The sequence below is a fragment of the Chelon labrosus genome, assembly GCF_963514085.1.
Source record: "Chelon labrosus genome assembly, chromosome: 10".
NCBI lineage: Eukaryota > Metazoa > Chordata > Actinopteri > Mugiliformes > Mugilidae > Chelon > Chelon labrosus.
Genome location: NC_140360.1, coordinates 25,817,362 through 25,844,506, shown reverse-complemented (window position 1 = coordinate 25,844,506; position 27,145 = coordinate 25,817,362). Strand labels below are relative to the sequence as shown.

The window sequence follows — 27,145 nt, the reverse complement described above, 5'->3', positions numbered from 1 at the left end:
AAAGTTAGCAAAACTGGACGTGAGAACAACTGAAGTTCCTCTAATGTCCACTTGAGGTTGGCTCTAAAAGCGAGTCAATACCCATAGACCTCTATGTTAAAATATCCAACTATACGACAGAAATAAACATGTTTACAGCCTGGTGCCAAAAACTTTATGTGACTCACAGAGGTTGCCTGTCTTAGATGCATTCACATTCCACCTCTTTGACCGTTTTTGAATTAGCTTAGACACTGCCAAGATGGCGACGGCCAGAAATACGACTGAGATTCACAATGACTTTTTAGACATTCTATAAGTGACGTTACAGAGGGTCTTTACGTACAAATTAATGTCTCCCTGAGGATACAATATTTCAGTATTTCTGAATGACTGTGGTGATCCATAAACTTTTATTTTAGTGCCATCACCAGATCAACATTTTAATTTGTCAACATTTGTCCACAAATGTTAGCATGCTAGCACGCTAATCTAAGATATGACATGGTATATCTATGATACCAGCTAACCATCAGTAAGTTAGCCTCATGGAGCTGTTAGAATGCTAAGTTGTGAAATACTAATGAATTACATCAATTATATGGTCTTACTTCAACCGAATAAAGGAAATATGTCCTACTTGTTATGGTTAATGGTCACCACTGATTTTTTAAAGTATTTAATTAAGGGCGCAATCCTTTTCTAAACTTGCCCTAACAGTAGTTTACTTCACCAACCTGCAAGACGTAACCGGTCATGCAAATTCACAGTAATTAACTGCACAGTGATGCTGTGTAGTCAGAAATTATTTAGGAAACTCCAAAAAAGGAAAGAGAAGACTGTTTGTCACCTTTGAAATGCACGGTCTGTGTTGGTCTTTGGTCTATCTGAGGGATCTCCTTGAATTAATTTTTTTCAGGCTTTGTTTTATGATAGTGTGCCCATAAATGGAGCCAAAGCCTCTTTTCAAGGGATCTGAACTGGCACGGTTGGTTATTTTTAGACCGACGGTGAGTTTTTAAAGTGCCGAGTGGATTTTGAAAGAATTTTATAAGCTCATAGATCAACCCGTGGAGGAGAGTGTAATCCTCCCCTTCTAGCAAAAACAAGAAGAAGACCAAACTTGGAGTTGTGAGGCTTTGGCCCGTGTGATGATGCAGCAATACGAGGGAACAAAAGGGAACAGGCTTGATCCATCTGTGTCTGTTTTCAACCCCCCCAACACCCCTGCTGTCACGGGTCAGTGTTCAGTCACCAGGCTGGGACAAAAGAGAAGATGTTAAGATGAATGGAAATGCAGTCAGTGTGGCAGAAACACACACTCACACACACACTCTCTCTTTGTAATGTCATTAGTAGAGGAGATGTTTCCTGCTGCTTTGATCTGATCTGGACTTTATCAGCATGACCTTACCCACTTGTCTTTAATAAGGCAAAGAGATGGAGAGAGACAGAGAAAGAGAGAGAGATGTCAGTTGACTGAAATGTTTGTTTATTTAAAAAATATTCAAATTGCATTTAGATTTAATTATAATTTTCACCCACATACCTGCAGTGGGGTTAATTTTGATTTCGTTTATTTGTAGGTCAACATTAAGTCAGATTTCCACTTTGGAATATATGAATATTTGTTCTTGTACTGTTGACTTATCTTTGGTGAAATTAATGATCTCTTTGCTTTCTTTTTTCCTCTCTTCCTATCCCATGTGCCCTCCCTTCCTCCCCCCTGATCCCTCTTTTGTTCTCGGGGTCAATCCTCCCCCCTTCTCCTCCTTTTTTTTTTCTCCCCTCCACAGTCGGCCGCTGAAGAAGGGATTGTGGATCTGACAGAGCGAGACGGGAGCTTCACTCGGCCTCTCACTTTGGATTGTGAAAGAAACACACACCCACCAACTTAAAGCGCACTGTTGTTTACTCCTCTCCACTCTCCAGAGGGTCTGGGAGGTCCCAGGAGTGTGTGTCTGGTTTGGTGCGAAAGGTCGGACAGTGTGTGTGTGCTTTTTTTATGTGTTGATGAGTGTGTGGGTGTCTTGCATCACTTTTGATGGGACATTGAAAGATGTGTGTGTCACAGCGTCGGTGGATGGGCTATAGGGGGCTCTGGTGCTCCGCCCTCCCCCTGATCCTCCTCCTGCCTCTGTTTGCTCTGGGAGCTATCCACATCCCCAAAGCATGTGAGTACCACACACATCATCAGATATATAAGTTGATGGAGATGCTTGTTCCAGATGTAGTTGTCTCCTTTCAGTATTTGAACACGTTCCAGTCTCGTTGTCCTGGAGTTGTCAATAGAAAGCGAGAGGGGACCGCTGCTTCAGGTTTTCCTTTAAACATGATCCATATAGTTACAGAACACAGAAACACACTCTCCCAGATTAAGCCATATTTTGTCTGGCATTTTGACATTGGGGACAGGTCTAAATACTACAATACCCACGGGCCTTGGCTGCTGTTGCTATGGTGAGGAAGCGGGTCACAGCTGTGAATTTAAACGTGAGCCAAATTAGGCTGCAGATTGTGTTTTCTGAACACCGCAGTGTTTACTACCTCTCAGCCATTGGTCATGCTCACATGACTGCATTTCAATCTGACTTACTGGATTGTTCCAGCTGAAATGCAATTTGGGAGTTAAGGCCTCCCCAGAAAATTGTATGTACCCAAGCTTGAGCCCACCTTTCTATAACCAGACAGAATATGGTTGTTACTGCCCAGAGCTGCTGGTGCTGAATTTGCTCCTCCCACTTCATGACTCGCTTAACACAAGATGCTCCCAGACAAGGCAATAATAACATAGGTTTATGTCTTAATTCGTTCACATTTTGATGCAAAAATAAGAGGTGTGTCAGAGTCAGAATACTTTAAATTTGGCTCTGTAACTCTTTGATCAAATACTTCTTGCCAAAATACTCTTTGGGAGTCACAACTGACTTCTCCGCTTCAGTTATTATGGCTTGTCCTATTTCTCATCAAAGAGAAGGAGTTGTTCATTATTTCATTCAACCCCCAGAGTTTCATTCCTGTTCAAGCGTTCTCTACAAGAGTTCCTTCACCAGTGCCCCAAATCTCATTGAGCTAATTCTGTGTGTGAGAGACGGAACAGGATTTTTACTCCTGAAACCAAATGTGCTCGAAATAGCTCATCCCATTTATCACCTCCACATGCATTCACACATTACAGCCATAAAGAGACCGGACTCAGATTCTTCATTAAATTCATATTAGTCTGTGACACATGACCTACAGCAAAGAGAAAAGGATGGAAAGAGAAACTGTACCTCAGTAGATATATATTAGATATATAATAATTATCAAGCCCCATGCCCTGCTGAGTCACTGTGGGTAAACAAATCAAGCTATTTCTACATCTACCACACACACACACATACACCGTTTACTTTAGTACTTTTTTATTTCTTCAATAATTCATGGATCCAAAAACAAAGCAAGCTGCTGTTCGTGACAACTGTTTATTTTCACATCAATCTGAAATGAATGACTTCTTTTCTTCTTCTTCTCGCATGTCCTTTCATTTGTTCTGTTCTTTGTTTCCTGGAAAATAAGTAAATAAGGCCTTGACAAAGGGGGCAATTTAAACACATCCACATAAGCACAACCATAAACACACTAATCCACACAATCGGGTTAGAATGACCTGCGTTCCCAGGGGTTGGGTTCAGAGGTCAGCGGGCTCAGCCATGAAGGTCCCAGAGGAGGAGAGGAGGAGAGGAAGAGAGGAGGAATCAGGTTCAGCTTGACCTTCAGTAAACGACCTTCTCTACTGGGTGTGGCAGAAAGAGCGAGAGAGGAAGAGATAGAGTGGAGAAGAAGAAGAAGAGGGGGATAGAAAGAAGATGTAGAATTGGATTGATGCTGAAGGACTTGGAAGGTGAAGAGATGAGCAGAGAAAAGAGAGAGAAGAGGATGAAAGAAACAGAGATAGTGGGTGAAATATGGAGACGCAGAAGGGGGAAAATAAGGAGAGAGGAAAGATGTAAACTGATCCGGGACGCCAATGAGTCTGAGTCAGAAAACCAAGAGGAAGGCAAATCCTTTAGACGAGTCATTACAGTGCCATGGTAATTCTAATCAAATAAATGCTCCCGCTCTGAAGACAGCATCACCAATGAACACGTCTTCAGCAACTGATTACACCTCCAGAGTTTGTGTATGTCTAACCTTGTCTGTTTCCTCTCTGCTCTCCTGTCACTGCTTTCGTGTGGACAAACAGATAAAATGCATAACAGTAAGTGACTCTCCTTCCTGCAGTAATGAACGTGTGTGTGTTGGCTCTGGACCACTTACATCAGTGCATTCCCACAAACCTGTCGTCTGTGATAGATGCAGTCCATCAGTCCAATCTGTTTTACCGTCCTCTGTCTCTGCGGTCACCCGCTGCAGAATGTGACCAACGCCTGATTATGTCGGCCTCATAGACACAGACTAGTTAGGTTGAAAACAGTCACAGCAGAACATTCTCTTGCCCGGGCTGTTTTTTCCCACACTGACAGGAAAGTTAAAAATATAATATCGCCGTCAGGAAGAAATAACGATGCTTCTCCAACTTGTGTGCTTCTCCAGAACCACATGAATTATGCATTTCACTGACATCCTTCTATATTAAAGCAAAATTCAAGTAATAGTCAGTATTTTTTGCTAGGTGCTAGATGGGACTAAGTATTACTATATACGGTATGTTCACAAATAGAAAGCATCAGACAGGAGCCTACAGGCTTAGCATTCAAAGTGAAAATGAGGAAACTGCCTGGTTTGTGCTAAGGTCGAATGAATCCATCGATGAATCCTTTTATTAATGTCCTCATCTAACTTTAACAAAGTGTATTTAACAAAATGTCAGAATATTCCTATAATAATATATATAACATAATAAGAGTCACTACTGAAAATAGCAGCACTTTTGTACTCTTCTGGATCATTTCATGACTTTATCTTTCACTGCATATAACTGGAATCATTAAATCTAATCTCGAAATCACACATTTGCTAGCAATTATTACCTTTCATCTAAATCTTCTAACAAACCGTAAAAGTAATGGATAACAATTTAAACAATCTGTTAAATATTTTCTGCTTCCTGACTGACAATTTACCACATTTCTGATATTTTAAGTAGTCAATTCAAGAAACATTTTTATGGATAAATATTTTTGTTGTTGGTGTCAGTAACATCCCACTACCTGTCATGTGTCCGACAGTGGGATAGTGGGTGTCAGTGAGATGTCATTCAGCACAAAAAACTCAGTGCCCTGTACAAATGCAGGCTCAGTGGCTGACCATAGCCTTGGATACGAGAGCCAATACATCTGTATGGGTGACTAAAAACATAACTAATGCTAAATATAAACCATGTGTAGTGGTTATCATAGCTGAAATCCCAGCGCTCTTTTTTCAATATATGTGAAGCATCACTGTGCAATTTTATCACACCCACCACAGTTTTTCAGATCTGCATTCGATCCTGGCACAACGCTAAAATTTACTCTGAATTAGATACTGAAGTGTTTAAGTTTGTTTGTTTTTTGTTTTTTTATCATAGAAGCTTTACTGGTGTCATATTTTATTTTGCAAACATAAGGCAAATTATTTCCAGTAAGTGCTAACTCACTCTGTTGCATAATAGGCTGAACTGGCAAAAAGGAAACAGTTCACTTAAATGCACATTGCTGATTAGAAAAAATAGTCGCGCTACTTATTCAGCCAACATAATACTTCATCTATTAGTCCGAGTAGATTAGTCTGGCCTCTTGATGAAGAAAAATGTTTCTGTTTAGGGGCATGATCTGATAATTGATTATCATGATAATCACTGCAAACATAATGGTTTACATTTGCTGATTCATACGGTGCATGACACTGGGTGTATGAGATTTTTGGCCGCCACTATTTCTACTTGTTGGTTTGTCTCCCTGAGCTCATTTGTAATTACTGTGCAATCACTCGTACGCCCAGGAGGATTTCATTATTGTGTGTATGTCTGTGTTTAGTGTCGCAGCCTCCGTTGCTGACAGAGATGCCAACATCGTACACAGCCTTTTCTCGAGAGGACATCTATCTGCCCTGTGAGGCGTCTGGAAACCCGACACCCATGTACGTACTCCAGCCAGACCCGTGCGTCGTTAAGCCAGTGTGTGTGTGTGCATGTGTGTGTGTGTGTGTCAGTGCGATATGAAACACAGAGGACAAATTTGATGCTTGTCCTCTCCCTCCGTCTGGCCTTTTGTTGGCATGGCGATAAATGTTCTTCTAATGAAATTACAGCGAAAACAGAATTATCTCTGCTTTTCCGCTTCTCTTTATCTTTTCCATACCTCCCACTCCTTCCTGCTTCTCCTCAGTCCCCCTGGTCCCTCTCCCTCCACCTGACTACCTGAGTCTTTCTTTCTCGAATTCAAGATTGGAGTTTAGTATTTTAGATCAGTCTTTTATGTTTTTTTACAAGTGTACTCCCATTTTGAGGATGCAAATTTTTTGCGTTGCCAGACCACCTTAACGACCAGCATTTTAAAAATGAGACCCAATTAGGATGTAGCTGCGTTTCAAAGTCCAGGCAGATGAAATGCCAAACTGTCAAACTGTTTTCATCCCAGTTTTACAACGATCGTCTGCGTTAAACTGACAGAACCGCTGCAAAAAACTCTTTGAGAAGTTGTTTTTGGAAACTGGAAAAGAACACTAAATACTCTGCATGTGATCTGATGAACCTATCAGTCGCTAAGTGTGGCTAGTTATTTAGCAAGTTAGAAGATGATTGCTGTCAACTTTGCAATTTTTTTTGTGCATAAAGGGCGCTCGTAGCAGTGAGTGCTTCTTTATGAATCAGCCACAAATGCATAGTTTGAATCAAGGTTGAGTGCTGCTCTTTAAACTCTTTTCCTCTGGAAAGCCACTTTGTTGCAGCAGCAGTTCAGCTTCATGGGATTTTGAACTCCCACAGATTAGAGATTGAAGCATGTTTCTGTACCCTGACTATACCGGAGATGTCATTTTTACAATCAGGAGTTAGTCTGTGGGGATGCAAGTGTTTATCAAATATTTATGCACAGATTCAAGAACAAAAAATTCAGATATTGTGTATATTTGTTTTGTATGAATTTCTTTTAGCACCCACATCTCCACAGTTTTCAGGATAAAACTGGTTATATCAACAAATCTAGTCTTTACTGCATCTCAATACTTTCTGATTGACTTGTTATGTCTGTGGCCACTCTTGTTTAGTTCTCCGTGCCATTTAAAGTATTTGTTGCTGTTAAATTGTGTTTAAAGTGTTGATGTGCTGACAGCCGTTCTCTCCTCTGTCTAGTTTCCGCTGGGTGAAGGACGGGGAGAGTTTTGAGCCGGAACGCACAGGATCCGGGACGCTGAAAGACCAAGATCTGAATAAGACCCTGGACTGGTACGAAGGGTACTACCGGTGCTACGCCTCCAACACCCTGGGGACCGCCATGACGCAAACAGTAAAAGTCATCGTTGAGTGTGAGTCACACGCAGTCACACATATACTGTGCACTGTAAATACAAATGCACTCAGTACGGTGGTCTTCACCCATGCTGATTCATGGATATAACGTAAATGAAATGTTATGAGGGATATACAGTAAGACACACAGGCACATTTCACTGAGTCAGTGAGGTTGAATGGGGCCATCTGTTCTGCTCGCTCATCTCTTGTTACCTTGGTAACCATTTCCTGGAAACAGAGCCGTGACATCACTTGGTCGGGAGGCTGCATAGGGGTTGCCAAGCGTGAGGCAGTGCTGGGAAGTCAGTGTTTCACCTGACCGTGTTCAGCCTCCAGTAAACACACACTGGTCACTGATAGAGGAGGAGATTGTTTGTCTCTGTTACAGTTTCAGCTTGCGTTGGTGACTCTGCTCAATTAAGGCTGTGGAACAGCTTATGTTCTTGTTTGTTAGCAAATCAACAAAACAACAAATGAGACAAAACTATACAGAATACGAGTAAAAACGAGCAAGAGGTGGTAAATAAATAAAACAAATAAACCTAAATTAAATCCAGTATAACCCAGAATGCTTCTGTTGAACAAAATGCTAAAACAGTGGCAGCCAGCACCCTTCCTCTAATAACTGATAGCTGATGAAACATATGCAAGTTTTAACATTCATTAAACATGGTTCAGTCTCTGGCAAGTTTAACAAGTGTCTTGGTACAGCAAATGAACAAAACTAAGTGTCAACGGAGAACACAAAAACTAGTAACCAAGTAGACACAGAAATAACAAAGCTATATGTACATATGCACTGGCAAGTGATTACAGATACATAAAGACAACAAATAGTCACTCAAGGACAGAACAAGAGACGTTGAGGGAAGCGGCTCACACTACATCATAGACTCCTTCACTGACATTTTAGGGCCCTTTAAAGGCAGGTGCAGAGACTGCTGCAGTTTGATTGGAGGATGGGACAGACATGGACATCAACCATGGTAAGGACCTCAAACATCCCAGTTCCCACAAAACACGATCTGAAAGGGTTCAGTCAGAAGGACACCATGGGCCTTGAAATAAAATGTTGCCAATGCTGGAAGAGATTGCGTAGACCAGTTGCAGAGAAGTAGCAGAGTGGTGAGGGCAGGGCAATTAGTGAGCGCTGCCTTAGTTATGAAGCTAACCGGGTGGAAAACACTGATGCTCTAATTGACAGAAAGGGGATTGTTGCAGTTGCATGTACTCTCTAAAATCTCCCAGCCGTGTCATCCAGTGCTGTATGTTCTGTATGCTCTGCACCAACTTGGGAAAAAAACAGGAATTTTAAATTTAGCTGATACACCCAGAGACGGTGTGCACTCAGCAACAGCAGAGAGAGCTTTGTTGACGTTTTTATTCCTAAATTTCACTTTTCAGGCATCGTAGAGCTGGCTGTATCTTTTTCAAGACTAAAACTATAGGCACTACTCAGGGTGCACGACTAACCTCAACCAGCATTCGTCTTTTGAGTGTGAATATGAACTGAGTATAAAATAAAAATTGATCAATAATATTGCCGTTTAGGGTAACAGATCTTTAAAAAAGGGAACTAGGGAAAGCCCGATGACTAGTACAGAATGTGTGATGACAAATGGTTTACTATTTATAATTAGTTGGATACATTGCTTAAAGCTTGTCTGATCAATATTTCTGTACATATAAGGGATCGCACAAACCCACTGAGAAATATTACTGACTCTGCAGCTTCCGTCAGCTCTGTGAACACACAGCAGACCTACGGGCACAGTCAGCAACCAGCAACCAGCTGGTGAACATAGTGCTGATAAATAGCCACATATGTCCCTCAGGAGTTGGTAGAGACCAAAATCAGAGCTAAAAGAGTGGGGGATGTTGGACTGGATGGAAGCTGAAGCTTGTGATAATGTCTGTTAGATTTGTGAATAGCCAATCAGTTTATATGATTTAACATGCAGGATGTAAAATGGGGAAGAAACTGTAGCTATTTTTTGTTTCATTTCTGCCTGTAATGGATCTCATAATGCATGCGTTAAAGAAATACCAAATACCATGTACAGTGTGAAGCAATCTGAATCCACAGAGAAACAAGTTTAAAAAGGAAAACTGCAAAGCAATCTTCAGTTTTACCTTATTTTACTCTTTAAACCACATGCATGTCTCCTCATATTGTCTTGTGTCTCTTTTCCTCAGGCCTTTCCTGTTTTATGTGAATCACCTTGTGTTGTGTTGCTATAAAAATAAACTGGCCTTGCTTATGAAGGAGTTCTGACTCATTGCAGACTCCCTGCAGAGTTTTGCTGCATCATCTGCCGCTTCCTGAGCAAAATTGTTCTGCAGCACAGTAAATGCAACACAGCGTTCGTATCTTCACAGAATCAAACTGAAGCTTGAGGCGATTAATCTTAAACCAGTTCAGTGTGAAAGATGTCGAGATGTTGTGTTGAAGCATGTGAAGTTCCTCTTAACTCATATTCTGTTGGTTTGTGTTTCAGCTCAACCAGTTCTTCTAAAGCAACAGAAAGCACATAAGAGTGCTCACGAGGGAGACAGCATCATCCTGTCCTGCAACCCTCCTGAAAGCTCGACTCCTCCGACAATCCACTGGATGGACAAGAGTGAGTCTGCCTGTCATTGTGGCTTGATGTTTTCTGTCTGTGTGACAGACAGACACTTTGTACCTCTTAGTTGTCCGGTCGGCATGTCTCTCAGCAAGCTGCCTCTGTAAGTCACTAGAATTGCAGTCGCTTTAAAGAATTGTGTAAAGCTCAGAGTGCCGGTGGATGGATTTGCATCACAGCACTGCATTGCAGACGATTTCCACTCAAACTAATGAATGCAGCACTGTCAGCTGATGTTTCTGGACTCTTTATATATTTATTTTTTTCCATTCCTTGTCCTCCCATCTCTTTCTCACTGTCTGTCTCATCCTGATGAATTAGAACCTTTTAAGTTGTCAGATTAGTTTAAGTCACAAACTTAAAACTCAATTCTGCAGTCCACTAAAGAGAGTTGCACAGTCACCGGCTTTGGCATGGCGGGGCAAGTGTCTTTGGGTGGAGCATGAGCTTGACTATTTTAATACTAACCATTAAAGACACGCTTGGAAAGCTGAGGAAGCTCACTCTGAGCTTATTTTGCTGTTTTCCTTTTTTAAAGGCTGTTGTCTGGTCTCTACAGGCCTGCTCAGAACATGTGTCTTATGGTTATTTGCACTAGATTCATCAATTTAACATAGAGACAGGTTACACCGATTAGGGTGGACAGTATGGGATGTTATTTCAGAAAAAAACACATGTACAGTAGTCAGTGATGACAGAGAAATGATGATCCCATTTGAATCGTGCCATGAACTCCACATGTGATGCGACATAGTTCAAAGAGCCTTTTCAAACTAAGCTAAATCCTCCTTCAAACTGTGACTTTTTTTGTCTTTTAAACTGCCACTATACTATAAGTCATGACACACTTCAAACTGCTGTTGTGGGGTGGGAATTCTCTCTATTACACTAAAAATAAAATAAAAACATTCCATCTTCCATTTCTAATTTCTCTGCTTTGTTATGATGTCTTCACCCTGTTGCCTTCGCTATAATCTAATTCTCCTGGCCGTGTTGTTCTTTTCAGAAATGATTCACGTTACGCAGAGTGACAGAGTGACGGTCGGCCTCGATGGGAACTTGTACTTTGCCAATCTCCTGAAGACTGACAGCAGAGACGACTACATCTGCCATGCCCAGTACACAGCGGCCATGACTATTCTCCCTGCGACTGCCGTTAAACTCACTGTGATGTCCAGTGAGTGCACACACGGGACGGCAAACTCATGAACACAGATTTATATAACTAACAGGACTCTGGGAAGAACATTGCATTCATTGAACTGGATGAAAGTCAACACGCATTGGATGCAATGTTTCTTCCTTACTGTTAAAAAACAGTAGTAGTTGCCGCCTGGATAGTAAATGATTCAGCTCTCTAACTGAGCTGCTGTCCTACTTTAATTAAACTGTTTTAACACCAGTAGATACAAATGAGAAGAGCTTCGGTTCTCTTTGTCATTGCTTTTGCAAATGTAAAGAACTAAAGACAGAACAAACACTTCTTCTTAAACATGTTATTACTTAAAGAGAAAGAGTCAAAAGATAGAAAGTTGAAGCTTCAAAGGCAGCTACTGTATATCCTGACTAACAGGTACAACTGCATACTCAATACACAGGTTCCTACATTTCCCATGATGCAACTTACTTTAATTAATTAGACCTTTCCTGCTTCCTGCACACCCACTTCTGTCAAACCTCACATCTCCGGTTAATAGTGAAGTCTGTTTTAAAACCGTCAATGCTCAATTTATAGAATGTTAATAAAAATTAAACATGTATCAGTTTTATGTGCGCCGTACATTACAGTTCAGCAGGTATTGATTTCATAAGCGCTCTCTCTTTCTCTCTCTCTCTCTCTCTCTCTCTCTCTCTCTCTCTCTCTCTCTCTCTCTCTCTCTCTCTCTCTCTCTCTCTCTCTCTCTCTCTCTCTCTCTCTCTCCTCCTAACCAGGTAATGATGTCAGTCACGGCAGAAAGCCCCACTTTATGCGTCCTGTCAACCCGTCCCACACCTCGCTGTTGGCCCTCAGGGGTCACAGCGTCATCCTTGAATGCATCCCCAAAGGCCTGTAAGGATCTCAGTGTGTCTTTGTTTACAAGTGTGTGCAGCACACGCTGTTCATGATTGTATGTGCGCTCCTCCACCTTTTATACATTTTGAGTCATGCACTTTCCTGCACGTTGTTGGTGTACGTGAAGAACTTATAGAAATCCATAAACCAAGAGGTCGAATGGCAAGTGAGCAGTTGCTAATCCTTTTCATGAAAACATTTTCTCTCTCCTGTGTTGCATTGCTCCTTAGTGTTTCCTCTTTCCCTGAGAGTCCTTCTCCATGACAACAAATGGACTCTCCTTATAATTTTCTCTTAGCTCTGAAACAAGATTTCACATCGTTAGCAATATCGTCTGCAATCATTCAACTCTAATTTCCTCCGTAGCGCCTCAATCACTTATTGCCTGATCAATCCTCTCTCTGCCTGTTTCTCTGCTTTTCTTTTCCATCTCTGCAGACCAACGCCCAAGGTGGAATGGAGAAAGAAGGATGGTAGTCTGGAAGAGACAAGCGGCAAGATGGACAACCACAACCACTGGCTTCGCTTTGACCACATCACCCAGGATGACGACGGGGAGTACGGATGTGAAGCCAGCAACATATACGGCAGCATCACACACTCCTTCACGGTCACCGTGGAAGGTAGGCTGCTCAGCATAAGGAGACATGCTCCTCTGCTCTGAGTGATCATCTGAGTTTTGGATGTTCAATGGCAGAAAATAGAAAGAGGACACTGTTGCTGCGAGAGGCCATAAAACAGTGAACTTTGAACATGTTCAGACTAAAATTAAGGCCAGGAAGTTTTCACTGCTGGAAAATGGCAATCCACCAATTAAATGGGCTATTTATTAAGTTGAGAGACTTCCAAAAGGTTTTAATAAAAATTTGTCAAAACCGATATTGCATCCTTCAATTCCCATAATGTTAACTTCATAGCATTTTTAATACAGTTGTGAACTGGGAGTCAAAATCACATTTTCACTTATGCTCTATGCTTTACAGAATCTGGTGTTTATGAATTCCTCAATTACAAAATGTGCATTTTGACGAGAAACTGTCACATGAGGTGCCAGTGGTGCTAAAGAGCTAAAGACGTAGAGAAAACTTAAGATGGAATCAGCAGCTTCAATCACCATTCAGATCTATGTCAGTGGTTACGTTTACATGGACCATAGTTCTTCAACCTGACTGAAAACTAAATGAAATGATACGATAAGATGTGTGTTTACATGCCAGGAAACATCTATCAGAAGAAGCTTTTCTGTCCACTTTGGAGCATCAAATCTGCCAAGAAACATGGAAATCATTCAGTAGAGGAAGATGACTGAGATGGACCTATGTTCAGCATTGCTGTCCACATGGATTCTTGCTTTGTTCATATTTTCAAACACCATCAGGGTTAATTTCTAACTGAGCTCCCCTCAGAACTCACTGCAGGCATTGAACATAAGGCAGTTCCACCACTAACCAGTGAAACTCCTTGCATTTTTTTCTGGCAGACACATCTGGCATGACATAGCTAGAAAAAAGGCTTAGTGGAACACTCAATCGAATTATTGTTAGACTAATTATTTTCAGCTGTATGACAAGTCAAATTGTCTGCCAGGAAAAGGCCTAGTCATGATGATATACTTAAAACATCCTACGTTTACAGCTACATATCTGCGCTGATGCTCCAACATCGGTGAAAGATGTATTACTGATGCAGCTGACTGCTTTAAGTTCATGCCTTTGCTTGAGTTTTGTTGTTTTCATTGCTGATTTTATTTTAAAAAATAATAAAATATAATTATAATATAATTAAACTTTATGATTATGTGAAATTCTGTTTGTTTTTGTAGCGGCTCCTTATTGGGTGAAGGAGCCCCAGAACCTGCAGTATGCCCTTGGGGAAACAGTTCGACTGGACTGTCAGGCTGAAGGCATCCCGACCCCCACCATCACCTGGAGTATCAACGGCCAGCTGCTCTCAGGTATGCCAAGTTCCTCAGTGAACTGTGATCTCTGTTGAACGCTGAGGATGTTACTGCTTTTCACATTTTGTATCTTTAAATAACTTAAATAGTTGGGCCACTCAACTCCATCCACCCTTCCCTTTAATTCACTCGTAGCTTTATTGGATCATTATATTAAAGCTTGATAGCCACAGATAGATTTCAGGGAAGAAGAGAGTGACCATTTCCTGGCTCCGGGTAGTCCATCTGTCCACTATAGCAGAGAGCCTCTTAGCTCAGATGAATTAAGGAGGAAACTTTTGTTCAGATGGACTCAGATACTTGATTGACTCCCAGGGAGAGGGAAAGAGAGAGTGAACAAAGACGTTTAAGAAGGGAGAAAGGATTAAGCAGAGGAAGGAAGGTAGCAGTAATGAAGGAAATAGGAAGGAAAGTTAAAGAAAGAAAGAAAGAGGCTGAAAAAGACGCTGAAAAGTTCATCGTTGCCTCCTTCGAGTTCCAGATCTAGTCTGAAACAGGAAGTGGACAGAGGTCAGTGTGTGGACCAGCTGCTGTTTCTTGGTTAAACATTTGTCTCAGTTTGTTTCTGTTTGACAAACTCACAGTATTGTCCGACTGTTCAGCTCCAAACTCCTTTTGTGACCCTCTTCACCTCCTCCCCGCCTCCCCCTCTTCTTTCTCACCCTCGATGCAGACGTTGACGACGAGCCTCGTCGGAGCATATCAGGCGGCGTGTTGATAATGAGGGACGTCGAACTGGCGGACAACGCCGTGTATCAGTGCGAAGCCAGCAACGTGCACGGCTCCATCCTCCTCAACACCTTCCTCCACGTCGTCGGTACGTACGCCGTCCGGTGTCTTGCCGTCCTCTCTGTCTGCCCCAGACTGCTTCTACTTCTAACGTGTGACTGATTAGTGATCAGCGGTGTCTGTGCCTGTCAGAGCTCCCTCCTCAGATCCTGTCCTCTGACGCGGTGGTGTACAATGTCATTGAGGGCGGAGACATCCAGCTGCACTGTGAATCTTTCGGTTCGCCGCGACCACACATTACATGGTGAGACACACACAGTATGAATGTCTGAAAACACTGTCACGATGGAAAGTACATTCACTGAAATAAATGTCACCTTTCTCTCCTATGAATCATATAATGTGTAGGTTGGGAACCACAGGACTGAAGTACCAAAATATTTGTGATATTTGTTCACTAATAATAATCTAGTAATAATCTAAAAATGTGAAAGGACATTTCTCCACAGAAAAGGGGCTTTCACTTCATTGTCCTACTAGTGTTTTGAAAACTTTGTAGCAGAGGATAATATCAGGATTTGAAACTTCAAATTTAAGGTTTGTTTGCACAGTCAGTTTAGTTTTGCACATGAGATGTGTCTGGAATGATCCTGTACTGAACAACGGTAACTCGTTTCTCGACCTTGATCCCTACTTTGGATGAAGCAGCGCCCCCGTGTGGTTGCATTGACAGAAAACACTGTGTAGCTCTTGCAGTGTCCCATGCAGGACCTGACCACACCCATATCTGGCCTCACAGAGCAGCAAGCAGGACATCAGATGGCTGAAGTCAGCCGTAAAGCACCTCCATGTGTGTTTTTATGCATAAATATATACACTTTCCCTCCAGGAGATGTGTGAAAGCAAAGGGGTAACAAAACAAAACCTTTAGGTTTGCTTTGATGGCAAACTCCTCAGACATAAAAGATACAAAATCATTCCTGTGTGCAGCCACCACTAACAGCACAGATATGGCTTCTTTCACATCGGCAAATCTTTGGGGCAGTTGTGAAAAAAGTGTGATGGTCTTTTACTAAATGAAAGCGGCTAATTCTCGTTTACTACTGTCCTGCATTTGAAATCTTACTGAAGGAAATGCACAGAGGTAAAATGTACCCAAAGTCAAAGTGTTCTGCTCTTAAGGTTTATTTTGAAATTTTGTGACATTCATTTTTTAATACTTAAGGATATAAATTTGAGTCTGGAGCTTTCTTTACACTGTTCACTATATAGATTTGCAAAATGTGCTTTTTCTAAGTGAGAGAGTGTAAGTTTTACAGTCTTATCCATTACTCCAAATTGATATTGCCTTTTTCCCTCCTGTCTCATCATTTATTGATCTCCTTCAGTCTATCATCCATTCACTAATCGGCCAGGAAACACTCTTGCATTGATCGAGTTGTTCTGCTTTTGTTGTGGTATTCATTTCTGTGTGTCTGACGTTGCAATGAACCCTGAGAGACTCAGGAGAGCCAGAGGTGCGTCGATACTGATTAATGTATGTAAGGATCTGTATGTTTACTGTCTTCGTGTGTGTGTGTTGTCTGCAGGGAGAATGCGGACATGGTTCCTCTGCTGTCGGACCCTCGTGTCTCCCTGCTGACCAACGGGACAGTTGTGCTGTCCAACGTCAGCTACGCTGACAGCGGAGAGTACACCTGCTCTATCAGAAACTCCAACATCTCTATCACTGCCAACCTGGAAGTCTTCAGTGAGTCACACATGTAGCTTTGTGCCAAGCAATCACCAGGAAAAATCTGTGAATAGAATACAAAACATCAAAAGTTTATTCAGGTGTGAGGTGCTTTCCAATATGCCTGGACTGTATTCTCCTGTTCCATCAGATCGGACTGTTATAGTGACGGGTCCTCAGGACATTCGTGTTGTCAGAGGAACCAGCGCTCTGCTGGACTGCCACTTCTACCGAGATCCTCGGCTGCAGAACTACCAGGTTGTGTGGAAGAAAGACGGACACAAACTGCTGGAGTCGTCATCAGATGACAAGTAAACTCACACTGTGACGTTTCACTCCACCCCAGAGCTAAAGCACATTTATATAGAACAACATCACCACCTCTGTCCTTTTGTTTTCCCTAAAAGCTTTTAATGGGGTATTGGGTGCATCAAATATAAATCACACACACTGTTCAAGTAATACAAAATACATTAGGTTTGCTATTGATTCTCCTTAAACTTCTGTGTGTGTGTAGGTACACTGTGTTGGAGAATAGCACGTTGAAAGTGACAAACATCCAGTTGGACGACACCGCACGGTACTCCTGCGAGGTCATCACTGAACTGGACCATGTGAATGCCGTTGGCTCCATCACTGTGGAAGGTATGTCACTGTGTGTGTGTGTGTGTGTGTGTGTGTGTGTGTGTGTGTGTGTGTGTGTGTGTGTGTGTGTGTGTGTGTGTGTGTGTGTGTGTGTGTGTGTGTGTGTGTGTGTGTGTGTGTGTGTGTGTGTGTGTGTGTGTGTGTGTGTGTGTGTGTGTGTGTGTGTGTGTGTGTGTGTGTGTGTGTGTGTGTGTGTGTGTGTGTGTGTGTGTGTGTGTGTGTGTGTGTGTGTGTGTGTGTGTGTGTGTGTGTGTGTGTGTGTGTGTGTGTGTGTGTGTGTGTGTGTGTGTGTGTGTGTGTGTGTGTGTGTGTGTGTGTGTGTGTGTGTGTGTGTGTGTGTGTGTGTGTGTGTGTGTGTGTGTGTGTGTGTGTGTGTGTGTGTGTGTGTGTGTGTGTGTGTGTGTGTGTGTGTGTGTGTGTGTGTGTGTGTGTGTGTGTGTGTGTGTGTGTGTGTGTGTGTGTGTGTGTGTGTGTGTGTGTGTGTGTGTGTGTGTGTGTGTGTGTGTGTGTGTGTGTGTGTGTGTGTGTGTGTGTGTGTGTGTGTGTGTGTGTGTGTGTGTGTGTGTGTGTGTGTGTGTGTGTGTGTGTGTGTGTGTGTGTGTGTGTGTGTGTGTGTGTGTGTGTGTGTGTGTGTGTGTGTGTGTGTGTGTGTGTGTGTGTGTGTGTGTGTGTGTGTGTGTGTGTGTGTGTGTGTGTGTGTGTGTGTGTGTGTGTGTGTGTGTGTGTGTGTGTGTGTGTGTGTGTGTGTGTGTGTGTGTGTGTGTGTGTGTGTGTGTGTGTGTGTGTGTGTGTGTGTGTGTGTGTGTGTGTGTGTGTGTGTGTGTGTGTGTGTGTGTGTGTGTGTGTGTGTGTGTGTGTGTGTGTGTGTGTGTGTGTGTGTGTGTGTGTGTGTGTGTGTGTGTGTGTGTGTGTGTGTGTGTGTGTGTGTGTGTGTGTGTGTGTGTGTGTGTGTGTGTGTGTGTGTGTGTGTGTGTGTGTGTGTGTGTGTGTGTGTGTGTGTGTGTGTGTGTGTGTGTGTGTGTGTGTGTGTGTGTGTGTGTGTGTGTGTGTGTGTGTGTGTGTGTGTGTGTGTGTGTGTGTGTGTGTGTGTGTGTGTGTGTGTGTGTGTGTGTGTGTGTGTGTGTGTGTGTGTGTGTGTGTGTGTGTGTGTGTGTGTGTGTGTGTGTGTGTGTGTGTGTGTGTGTGTGTGTGTGTGTGTGTGTGTGTGTGTGTGTGTGTGTGTGTGTGTGTGTGTGTGTGTGTGTGTGTGTGTGTGTGTGTGTGTGTGTGTGTGTGTGTGTGTGTGTGTGTGTGTGTGTGTGTGTGTGTGTGTGTGTGTGTGTGTGTGTGTGTGTGTGTGTGTGTGTGTGTGTGTGTGTGTGTGTGTTTAGCAATAATAGTTTTCTGTTGGACCCCCAGCACCACCGGATCCTCCCAGCCATTTATCTCTGTCTAATGTTGAGGACCACAGTCTGACTCTCAGCTGGGCCCCAGGATCCTCACACAACAGCCCCATCACAGGTACTAACTGCACATACACACGTACAGAAACACAAAACACACTGTATGGCCATGCTTTGAATGTCTAAATGTCCGCTTTTGAAATTGCTGGTTTGAAATCCCCTGCATTAACAAGAAACTATTTCAGAACTAATTTGGGAATGTCTTCAGCTGAGAAGGTTTACACTGGCACAAAACATAAACTCTGTGGGAGAAAAGCTGTCAGATAAAAGTATTATAGACATTTCTTGGACAGCTGGGTTCATGCACAAAAGAGCTGACACATGGCTCAGAGCTGACGGAGAATTGCCTTTTAAAACAGATGAAGAGGAGCAGTTAGGCAGGACAGAGTTAAGATCAGTTAGGAAGAAATGTTTATGATCAGAAGGTCAGTAGATTCAGCTCAATGTGCAAACTCCTGCTAAACCTCAGAAACTCAGAGACCAGGCTGCAGTTCACAAACACAACCAAACAAGCTGAAGAAACAGCAGTCAAAAGCTATCAACGGGAAGAGTGGAGAATAAAAATGCAACTCTTGAGCCAAAGGCACCACTTCGGCTGGTAAGCATGGTGGAGCTTGTGGTGTGGTTTGGGCATGCTAATGGAACTAAATGCCCTGGCACTTATTGACGACTCCACCGCGCTGATGGAAGCGGCTGGATGAGCGCAGAGATATACGAGAGTGTTCTGTGAGTCTCATCTCAGGGCAGTGGTGTTTCTTCCTGACTAGTTTCCATTCAAAACTATCAACCTGCATATTTAAATAGCTAACTCTGCACTCTGAGGAAATACAGAGGATTCCCTCTTAGGATAATAGCCTTGTTTGTCATATTTATTCAATTTAATGCACAAACATAACAAGTTATTCTGGTTTGTTCAGAAACTATACATAACTAATGTCCTTCCAGAGTTCATTCCAGAGTTCATCGTGGAGGCCCGGGAGGAGCAGCAGCACACGGAGTCAGGGAAATCAAGGTGGGAGGAATTGAAGAGAGTGCCCGGGGACTTCAACCATGCGCAGCTGACCCTTCGCCCCTTCTCCATCTACCATTTCCGTGTCATCGCTGTCAACAAGCTTGGCCAGAGCAACCCCAGCAATCACTCAGAAAGACACAGAACACCACAAGCTGGTAAGTTGCACTGTAAATAAAAGAAAAATATCCAAAGCAATGCAGTGAATTCATGGTTGTGCAGGCAGAGTGGGTTCAAGTTCCACCTAGGGAATGTAGCAGAGTGGCGCAGTGGAAGTGTGCTGGGCCCATAACCCAGAGGTCAAAGGTTATGCTATGTTACCAGCTTTTGGAGAGCTGTGGTTAGAGAAGCAGCTTTGGAGCCAAAGGGTCACAGGTTTGCATCCCCCCACATCCATGGCACTGGTTCCTTGAGCAAGCACCTAACTCCCAAACTGCTTCCCTGGCGCTACACAGATGGCCGCCCACTGATCAGAGTGTACATACTACTGTGTGAAGAAATGGATGGGTTAAAAGTAAAGAAAGAATTTCCCCATGTGGGATCAGTACTGTTCAAATTATCATTATTTATTATTATGAACCCAACGCAGATGTGTCAAAAACTGCTATTCCCCAAATTACCACTTGAGGCTGTCTCCAAAAGCCAGTCAATCTCCATAGACCTCCAAGTTAAAACGTCCAACATAAATACACATGTTCCTCACTGGGTAGAAAAAAAAAACATACCTCATGTCACACTCGTGACAACCGTACGGGGAACATTATAACATAACTCACAGGTTTAAAGTTTATCAAAGCTTGAATTTATGGAGAATTGGGGTGTGACTGCTTTGAGTTATCTGCCTCTGAGTCACCTCTCCACTTCAGCTCAACTCATGCTTCTTTTCGTTGACCAGTTTTGAAAGCAGGAGTTAGGTGGGGTAAGACACGGTCAGGATGGAGACCGACAGAGCCACCACAATGAGCTTTAAAATGATCTTCGAGATACTTATGGGGGACGTATGGAAGATGTGTCGTATACAGTCAAATGTTCCTGTGGATGAGTAAGCATGTTAGACCTTAATGCAAAACACATTGTAGGAGAAGGCAAACAACAAAATCCAACCATGGTGGCGCTGCAGTTGCATAAATATTTAGATTTGCTTCCCATTGAGGCATTCTGGTCTAAGATAACTATTTCTGTGTTTGGGGAAATTCATTTGCAAAGTGAATTCCTGCAAAAACCTGAGCTGGTGAACAATGTGTTGTTTATCGATTAAACAAAAGTTGAGGTGTTGTTATAATGATTTTGTTAGCTTTGGACATCTCTACTCCACGCTTCTCGTCTACATGCTAAACTAAGTTAACCAGCTGTTGGTTGTAATTTCATAGTGATGGGCAATCAAAAAACACATCTAAGCGTTTTATGTCTTTCTCCCACTTCGTCTTTCTCCAGCTCCCGACCTCAGCCCCACTGGTGTTCGCAGCATCACCTCAGACCCAGGGACACTGATCATTACATGGGATGTGAGTACTTCAGTCTGCATGCATGTGTATGTGAGCATCCTCTAAAATGTGCTCAAGTCTGATCCAAACGAATTTTTTTGTTGCCTCTGCAGGAGATGGACAAGCGTTTCCACAATGGCGAGGGCTTCTATTACAAGGTGTTGTATCGGGAGGCCGATGGAGCCAGTCTACAGTGGTTGACTGGCAACGCACAGTCTCCACCGTTCATTGTGAACGACACAGGAACGTACAAACCATTCGAGATCAGAGTCCAGGCTGCCAATGGAATCGGAGCTGGACCGGAACCAGACGTCACGACTGGACACTCCGGAGAAGACAGTACGTCTGCTTTGTTGTGTTGTGATTTGGTTTGTGGCTGAGAGCAGACTGTACAGTTACTTTGTGAGATAACTGCTCTCAGTATCTGAATTATGTGGGGGAAAAAAGTCAAACTCATAGGAGAAAAAATATAGTAATGAAGCTAACTAACTTGTCTTAGGGCCAAACACTTCACTGTCCATATATTGGAAGGACAAGCCTGTCTGTGTGTACGCTTCTATATGTAGACACAAACACATTCATAGAAATACAACTTAGAAGGCAACAAGGGCAAATACACTGCTGTTATGTTAAATCCTTGCTTATTGTTATTATTACTGCAGCCTTGATGATGTGTTGCTTGCTTCTCCATCTCCATCCAGAGTAATCCTCTCTGTGTTTCCTCTCTCAGCACCAGAGGAGGGTCCCACTGGAGTTTCAACCACTGTGATGAACAGCACAGTCATAGTGAGGTGGAACGAAGCCCAGAAGGTCCGAGGTCTGCTGCTAGGATACAGGGTACCAGTTATTATTCATTTGGTGGGGAGTTCAACTACAACTGTAGATAGCGCCACCACAAGGCTACTTTTAGGGCATTTTACTCTTGCTTTTCAACAATGAGGCCTGGAGGCAAAATTCATTTGCATTTCTCACTTCAAGACAATCTATCAGGGAAAGTTCTGGAAGAAAAATATTTAAAATGATATCCATTTTTCCCAGTTCATTCTGGTGCAAAGCTAGAAATATCTGGAGGAGATTTGGGTGTCCTCCAAAATCTGTATTTTGTCATTCTGTAATAACAAATGGTTAAAACAACAAAAATCCCATTTAGGAAACTGGAACAAGAAGATAAAAGCTCATTACTTGTTTCTTTGCCTTCAACAGATCTACATCAGGTGGCTGGGTCTTCAGGAAAGACGGAGCCGGAGGTCACTCAGATCACACCACGACGAGGAGGAGAGAGGCCGCAGAGGGACAAAGGAGTACAAGGACAACTGGGTGGTGGAGGTTGATGGCTCCAAGACCTCAGAGGAATTGACTGGTCTGCGCCTCTTTTCTAAATATGACGTGGTGATGACTGCCTTCAACAGCAAGGGGGAGAGCCCTCCCTCCGCGCATCACGTCTTTGACACCCCAGAAGGAGGTGGGTCTATGCTATTTTGTGGCCAAGTAACAGTAAAGCTGAACAGTGTGTGCATTTTCAAAAATCTTTTTTTCTTCTCATCTTGTAATCATCCTTCTGTATGGACAAATCTGTCAGTGATTTGGACCCTGGCTGATTCTTCTAATATTTCAAAAATAAATGTGGAATCACTGTTGTTTGTAGGTTACAGACAGTGAGTATGTCACTTTGCGCACTTGTATCTTGGTTGTGTTAGTATATCTGGGAAAGCTATATTGCTAGCTGTAAAGCTGCTGTGGCATGTACACTCTATCCAGGTTTCTGAACCTTTTCTGTTGGTGAGACAGTGAGAAATCAACACACATGGCCCGAATACTGTTAGAATCAAGTACAAATTTGTCATCTTCCGTTGTGACATTGTGTCCCAAATATGATCTAAACCGGGATAAGACTCAAAACCAGGACACCAGTGTGCATTTAAAATAAATATTGGGTCAATTCAGTTTTATTTTATAAAACAGCAAACTCACAACTCTTTATAACATTAATTTTAACTCAAACTGCACAAAAGTCGACCAAAATGATGCCAGAAATTCAGCCAGATCTCACTGATGAAGGAAATTAGGCATTGTGACCACTTTCAAAGTGCATCCCAAATTATGATTGATGTGTTGCAAGAAAATCAGTTGGAGGCAGTTAATTCAGGTAGCATTAAAGTCTTTGAGTGTCTGCATGTGGACATTTCTAACTGTCTGTGTGTGTCTGTGTAGCTCCTGGTCCTCCTGCATCTATTACATTTGAAAGCCCGTCCGAGAAGTCGCTGATCCTCCACTGGACCCCTCCACATGAAACTAACGGCATACTGCTGGAATACATGGTGCAGTACCAAAAGGGTGAGCACTTTTAGTTGTTTTACGAGAATAAGTGTAAGTGTCAGATAAATGTTTAGAATAAGAAGTAACCACTGGTTTGTGTTTCATCTGCAGAGGAGGAAAACAATGACCTGAAGATAGAGATCATCAGAGATCCCAAGGTGACTCACATTGGGTTCGATTCTCTGGACCCCAACAGTCATTACATCTTCAGCGTGATAGCGCGCACCGCCAGCGGAGACGGACCTCCCACCACAGTGATTGCCGCCACCCTGCTCGACGGAGGTGATGCTGCACCGATTCGTCTCATATTCTACTGCCAATGCCGCCAGGTGCTTCTAAACAGTCAATTCAACTTTCTCTGAAACCTCCGCCTGTCTTTCTCTCCTTCCAGTTCCTCCAACAAACGTCACCATAGAATCTGGGCTGACATCGCTCAACGTGAGCTGGGTGCCCGGAGAGCGAGACCGAGAACACAGCTTACGCATCCGCTGCCTCAGGAAGAACGGTAAGAAAAGGATGGAGAGAAGAGAGAGACAGAGAGGAAAGGAGAAGGAAAGGAGAGTACAAGGTCATCATAGAGGAGATGCAGTTTTAACTGTTGAGCATAAAGAAGAAAAAGATGAAGTGTGGCTCGTCACTGCTGAAGAGACGCAACTTCACTAATCTGCGACATTCCTCTATGTTTGTATGTGTGTGCAGGAGCTGGAGGGCCATGGGAGAAGTCAGAGGAGGTCAGCTCCCAACAGGGTTTCTATTCACTGACAGGCCTCGAGCCACGAACTCAGTACCACCTTATGATCATGTATGAAAACAACACTCAGTGGGAAAATGTGATCTGGACAGCAGGACCAGGTACAGAGTGCAGAAAGAGGCCTCTCTCCAATATAAGGCCAATGAAGGCCTGGTTCCCTCTGTCATAGGTATTTCATTCTCCTTCTGTCTCTCAGTGCCGTCAGAGATGCCCAGTGGGTTCGCCGCCCAAGGCTGGTTGATAGGCCTCATCAGCGCCATCGTGCTGCTGGTGCTGATACTGCTCATCCTCTGTCTTATCAAACGCAGGAAGGGCGGCAAATACGCAGGTACGCTCACAGCTAAACACACACACCGAGGCACACAGGGTTGGATGTGAAGTCCAGAGTTTGATGCTGTGATTTTTTTATTTCCTTACAGTGAAGGACAAAGAAGAAAAAGAGATTGACTCTGAAGCTCGGCCGATGAAAGATGAGGCTTACGGAGATTACAGGTGGGGTTTATTAATACCTTAAACACAACAGGCACATCATCAACTAAGTCCATATGTGCACATATAGACAAACAGCATCTTGTTTTTGTGATTTTTATTGGAGATTAACTTCATATCATCCAATTAAATGGAAATGTGTCTTGTGATGCCAGATCTTGCTAAACTCCAACAGCAGCCGGAGTTTCAGATGTGCCACTAGTGTCAGGTTTGACATCTGCAAAAACATTTTTCTCCTCTCCACTACAGAGCTTATAGTTTCATTATTAAATGGGAAAAGGGAATATAGAAAAAGAATATTTGTTGCGCTTTTGTTGTAACATTTCTTTCCATTAGCTTCTATTTAAATCAGTTCCCCTTAGGTCCCAGGCTGCATTGTCCTACTGAACTTCTTAATACGCAGACCACGCTACACCTCGGGGAGTTTATTGATAACCAGAGATCAAAGGTGTTTCACAATGTGGAGAGAAGTCTCAGATATGAACAAATGGTGGGTTGGAGAGTGCAGATGAGATCCAGAGTGAGATCTTCCAGAGGGAGAGCTGCTGGATGGCTCGAGGGAAATCTGCAGCGCAAGATAAAGAGAATTGCTGATAAGCAAGCAATCATGAGAAAAGCAAAAGACTGGTCTGACATGTCCTACCAGGAAGGAAGTGGTCTGGCGATGAGTGGTTGGAAGACCAGGGTTCTCAAGATGTGAGATGATGAGCTGATGAAACACAGGGGTGCCAGCCCCGAGTCTCTGGAGGAGGCAGAGTTGACCTTAATGGATCTCTCACTCTCAATCATGCAATCACACAGTGGGAGAGAGAAAGAGAGCAGAGGAAGCCAAACGTTTTGAGGTTCATGATGCTTTTATCTGTTACTTTGTCTCTCTGAACATGAAGTCAGTGTGGACCCTCCTCTCCACTACAGAGCTGTGCAGCCTTTAAGAGGAGACACTCATTAGACTGACTCTGAATAGTTGTCTCTCTAACACACCCACTGAGAATCCGCTGAGTTTCCACTGAGTTTTGGGCTGCTTATCCTGGCCTGCTTAATGGTTCGCTGCTTGTAGCAATGCATCACTATTTCAGTAACATAAAAACCTGAGGGCTTTCATTTCAAAAGAAAATCAGTTCATCTGAGTAAATTCTGGCGTACAAACTTGGTGCAGCCATTTTTAGTCCAAATTTCAGAACCTTTATTTTGAAATGAACCCTCTAAATTTAATTTTCTTTCCTTTGTCTTGGACTAATATTCTCAGCTGCTTATTTTGTTTCATCTTACAACTCCCATCTCTCCTTCTTCTTCATCACATTTTCTTTCTTCCTTTAATGCCCTGCCTGCAGATCTCTGGAGAGGTGAGGATACTAACCTGTTGTTCAACTCTGACATGCTCGTTTTTTGTGCTTTGTGTCTTTTGTGCAAGAATTTAAGTCTTACTATAAAGTTACGTGTAGTAATTCAGATCATTCTGTGATCTGTCACGTTTTAACAGAAGAAAGAACAAAGCTTCACTGAGGTACGCAGCATGATCAATCCAAATTTGATTGACATGTTCAACAGAAATATAACCAAAGAAGAAGTTCTTTTCCCCACCAGCTTTATTGGCAACACTGAATTCATTCAGTAGAAAAAGATGAACAGGGTGGAGGCACGTTTTAAATGTTGCTGCGCACATCGACTCTGGCTTTGTTCGTCTTTTCAAACTACTGGTTGTTTTTCTACCTCCAGGAAACTCGATTTGATTTATTTGATTTGGGTCACTTTGTGCTAACAAGGTGTTGCATTAAAGCAGGGATCAGTTAAAATAGACAAGAGTTTCTCAGCTAATAAACAATTTAGTCTGTGTTCTAAGCTACTGACATGTGACATTAGAATTTTATAAGTGCTGCTGTTTTAGATATTACAAAGAAAACCATTGCCAATCCCCAATTTATTTTACTATAACCTTTCCTGTCAAAACTGATTTACTAACGCAGCAAGAATGATATGTTTTTACCCTGAATATATCCCTATAAAATGTCTGGTCCAAGGCTTTAATTCAATTCAGTGCCACAGAAAAGGTTTATCTTTATTACTCAGATTTTTTTATTTCAGTTTTATTTTATCGTTATTTACTTGAAACATTGTTTAAATCTTTTACAGGATGTTTCCAGTAATGACCGAGGGTTTTTCTCTGTGTTTTCAGCGACAGAGATGAGAAGCGCTCAGACAGCCAGCCGTCTCTGAGTGGAGACAGTAAGGTGGGCAGTGACGACTCCCTGGCCGAGTACGGAGACAGCGTGGACATCCAGTTCAACGAGGACGGCTCCTTCATCGGCCAGTACAGCGGCCGGGGGCCCGTGCCCCACGGCAACGAGAGCTCCAGTCCCACCTCCCCTGTCAGCGCGGCCCCGCCTCCTCCCATCGCTCCATCCATGTCGAGCATCCTCAACCTGCCCAGCTAGACACACACACACTCTACAAAACACAC

The 27,145-nt window shown here is 43.0% G+C and overlaps 1 protein-coding gene across 1 annotated transcript; it reads left to right on the top strand.

The window, feature by feature from the left end:
* Positions 1-2,038: 2,038 nt before the first annotated feature.
* LOC311494019 (neural cell adhesion molecule L1-like) lies at positions 2,039-27,119 on the top strand (the record flags this gene model as incomplete). The annotated part of the gene is made up of 26 exons (XM_084552858.1): positions 2,039-2,209; positions 5,990-6,084; positions 7,298-7,470; positions 9,955-10,077; positions 11,087-11,257; positions 12,013-12,130; positions 12,572-12,756; positions 13,956-14,087; positions 14,764-14,907; positions 15,012-15,123; positions 16,409-16,569; positions 16,703-16,862; positions 17,069-17,196; positions 18,595-18,696; positions 19,596-19,805; positions 21,082-21,152; positions 21,245-21,470; positions 21,862-21,968; positions 22,335-22,593; positions 23,343-23,465; positions 23,559-23,729; positions 23,839-23,952; positions 24,150-24,299; positions 24,395-24,526; positions 24,618-24,690; positions 26,861-27,119. The coding sequence occupies 26 exons, from the start codon at positions 2,039-2,041 to the stop codon at positions 27,117-27,119; spliced, it is 3,870 nt and encodes a 1,289-aa protein (XP_084408984.1).
* Positions 27,120-27,145: the final 26 nt, after the last annotated feature.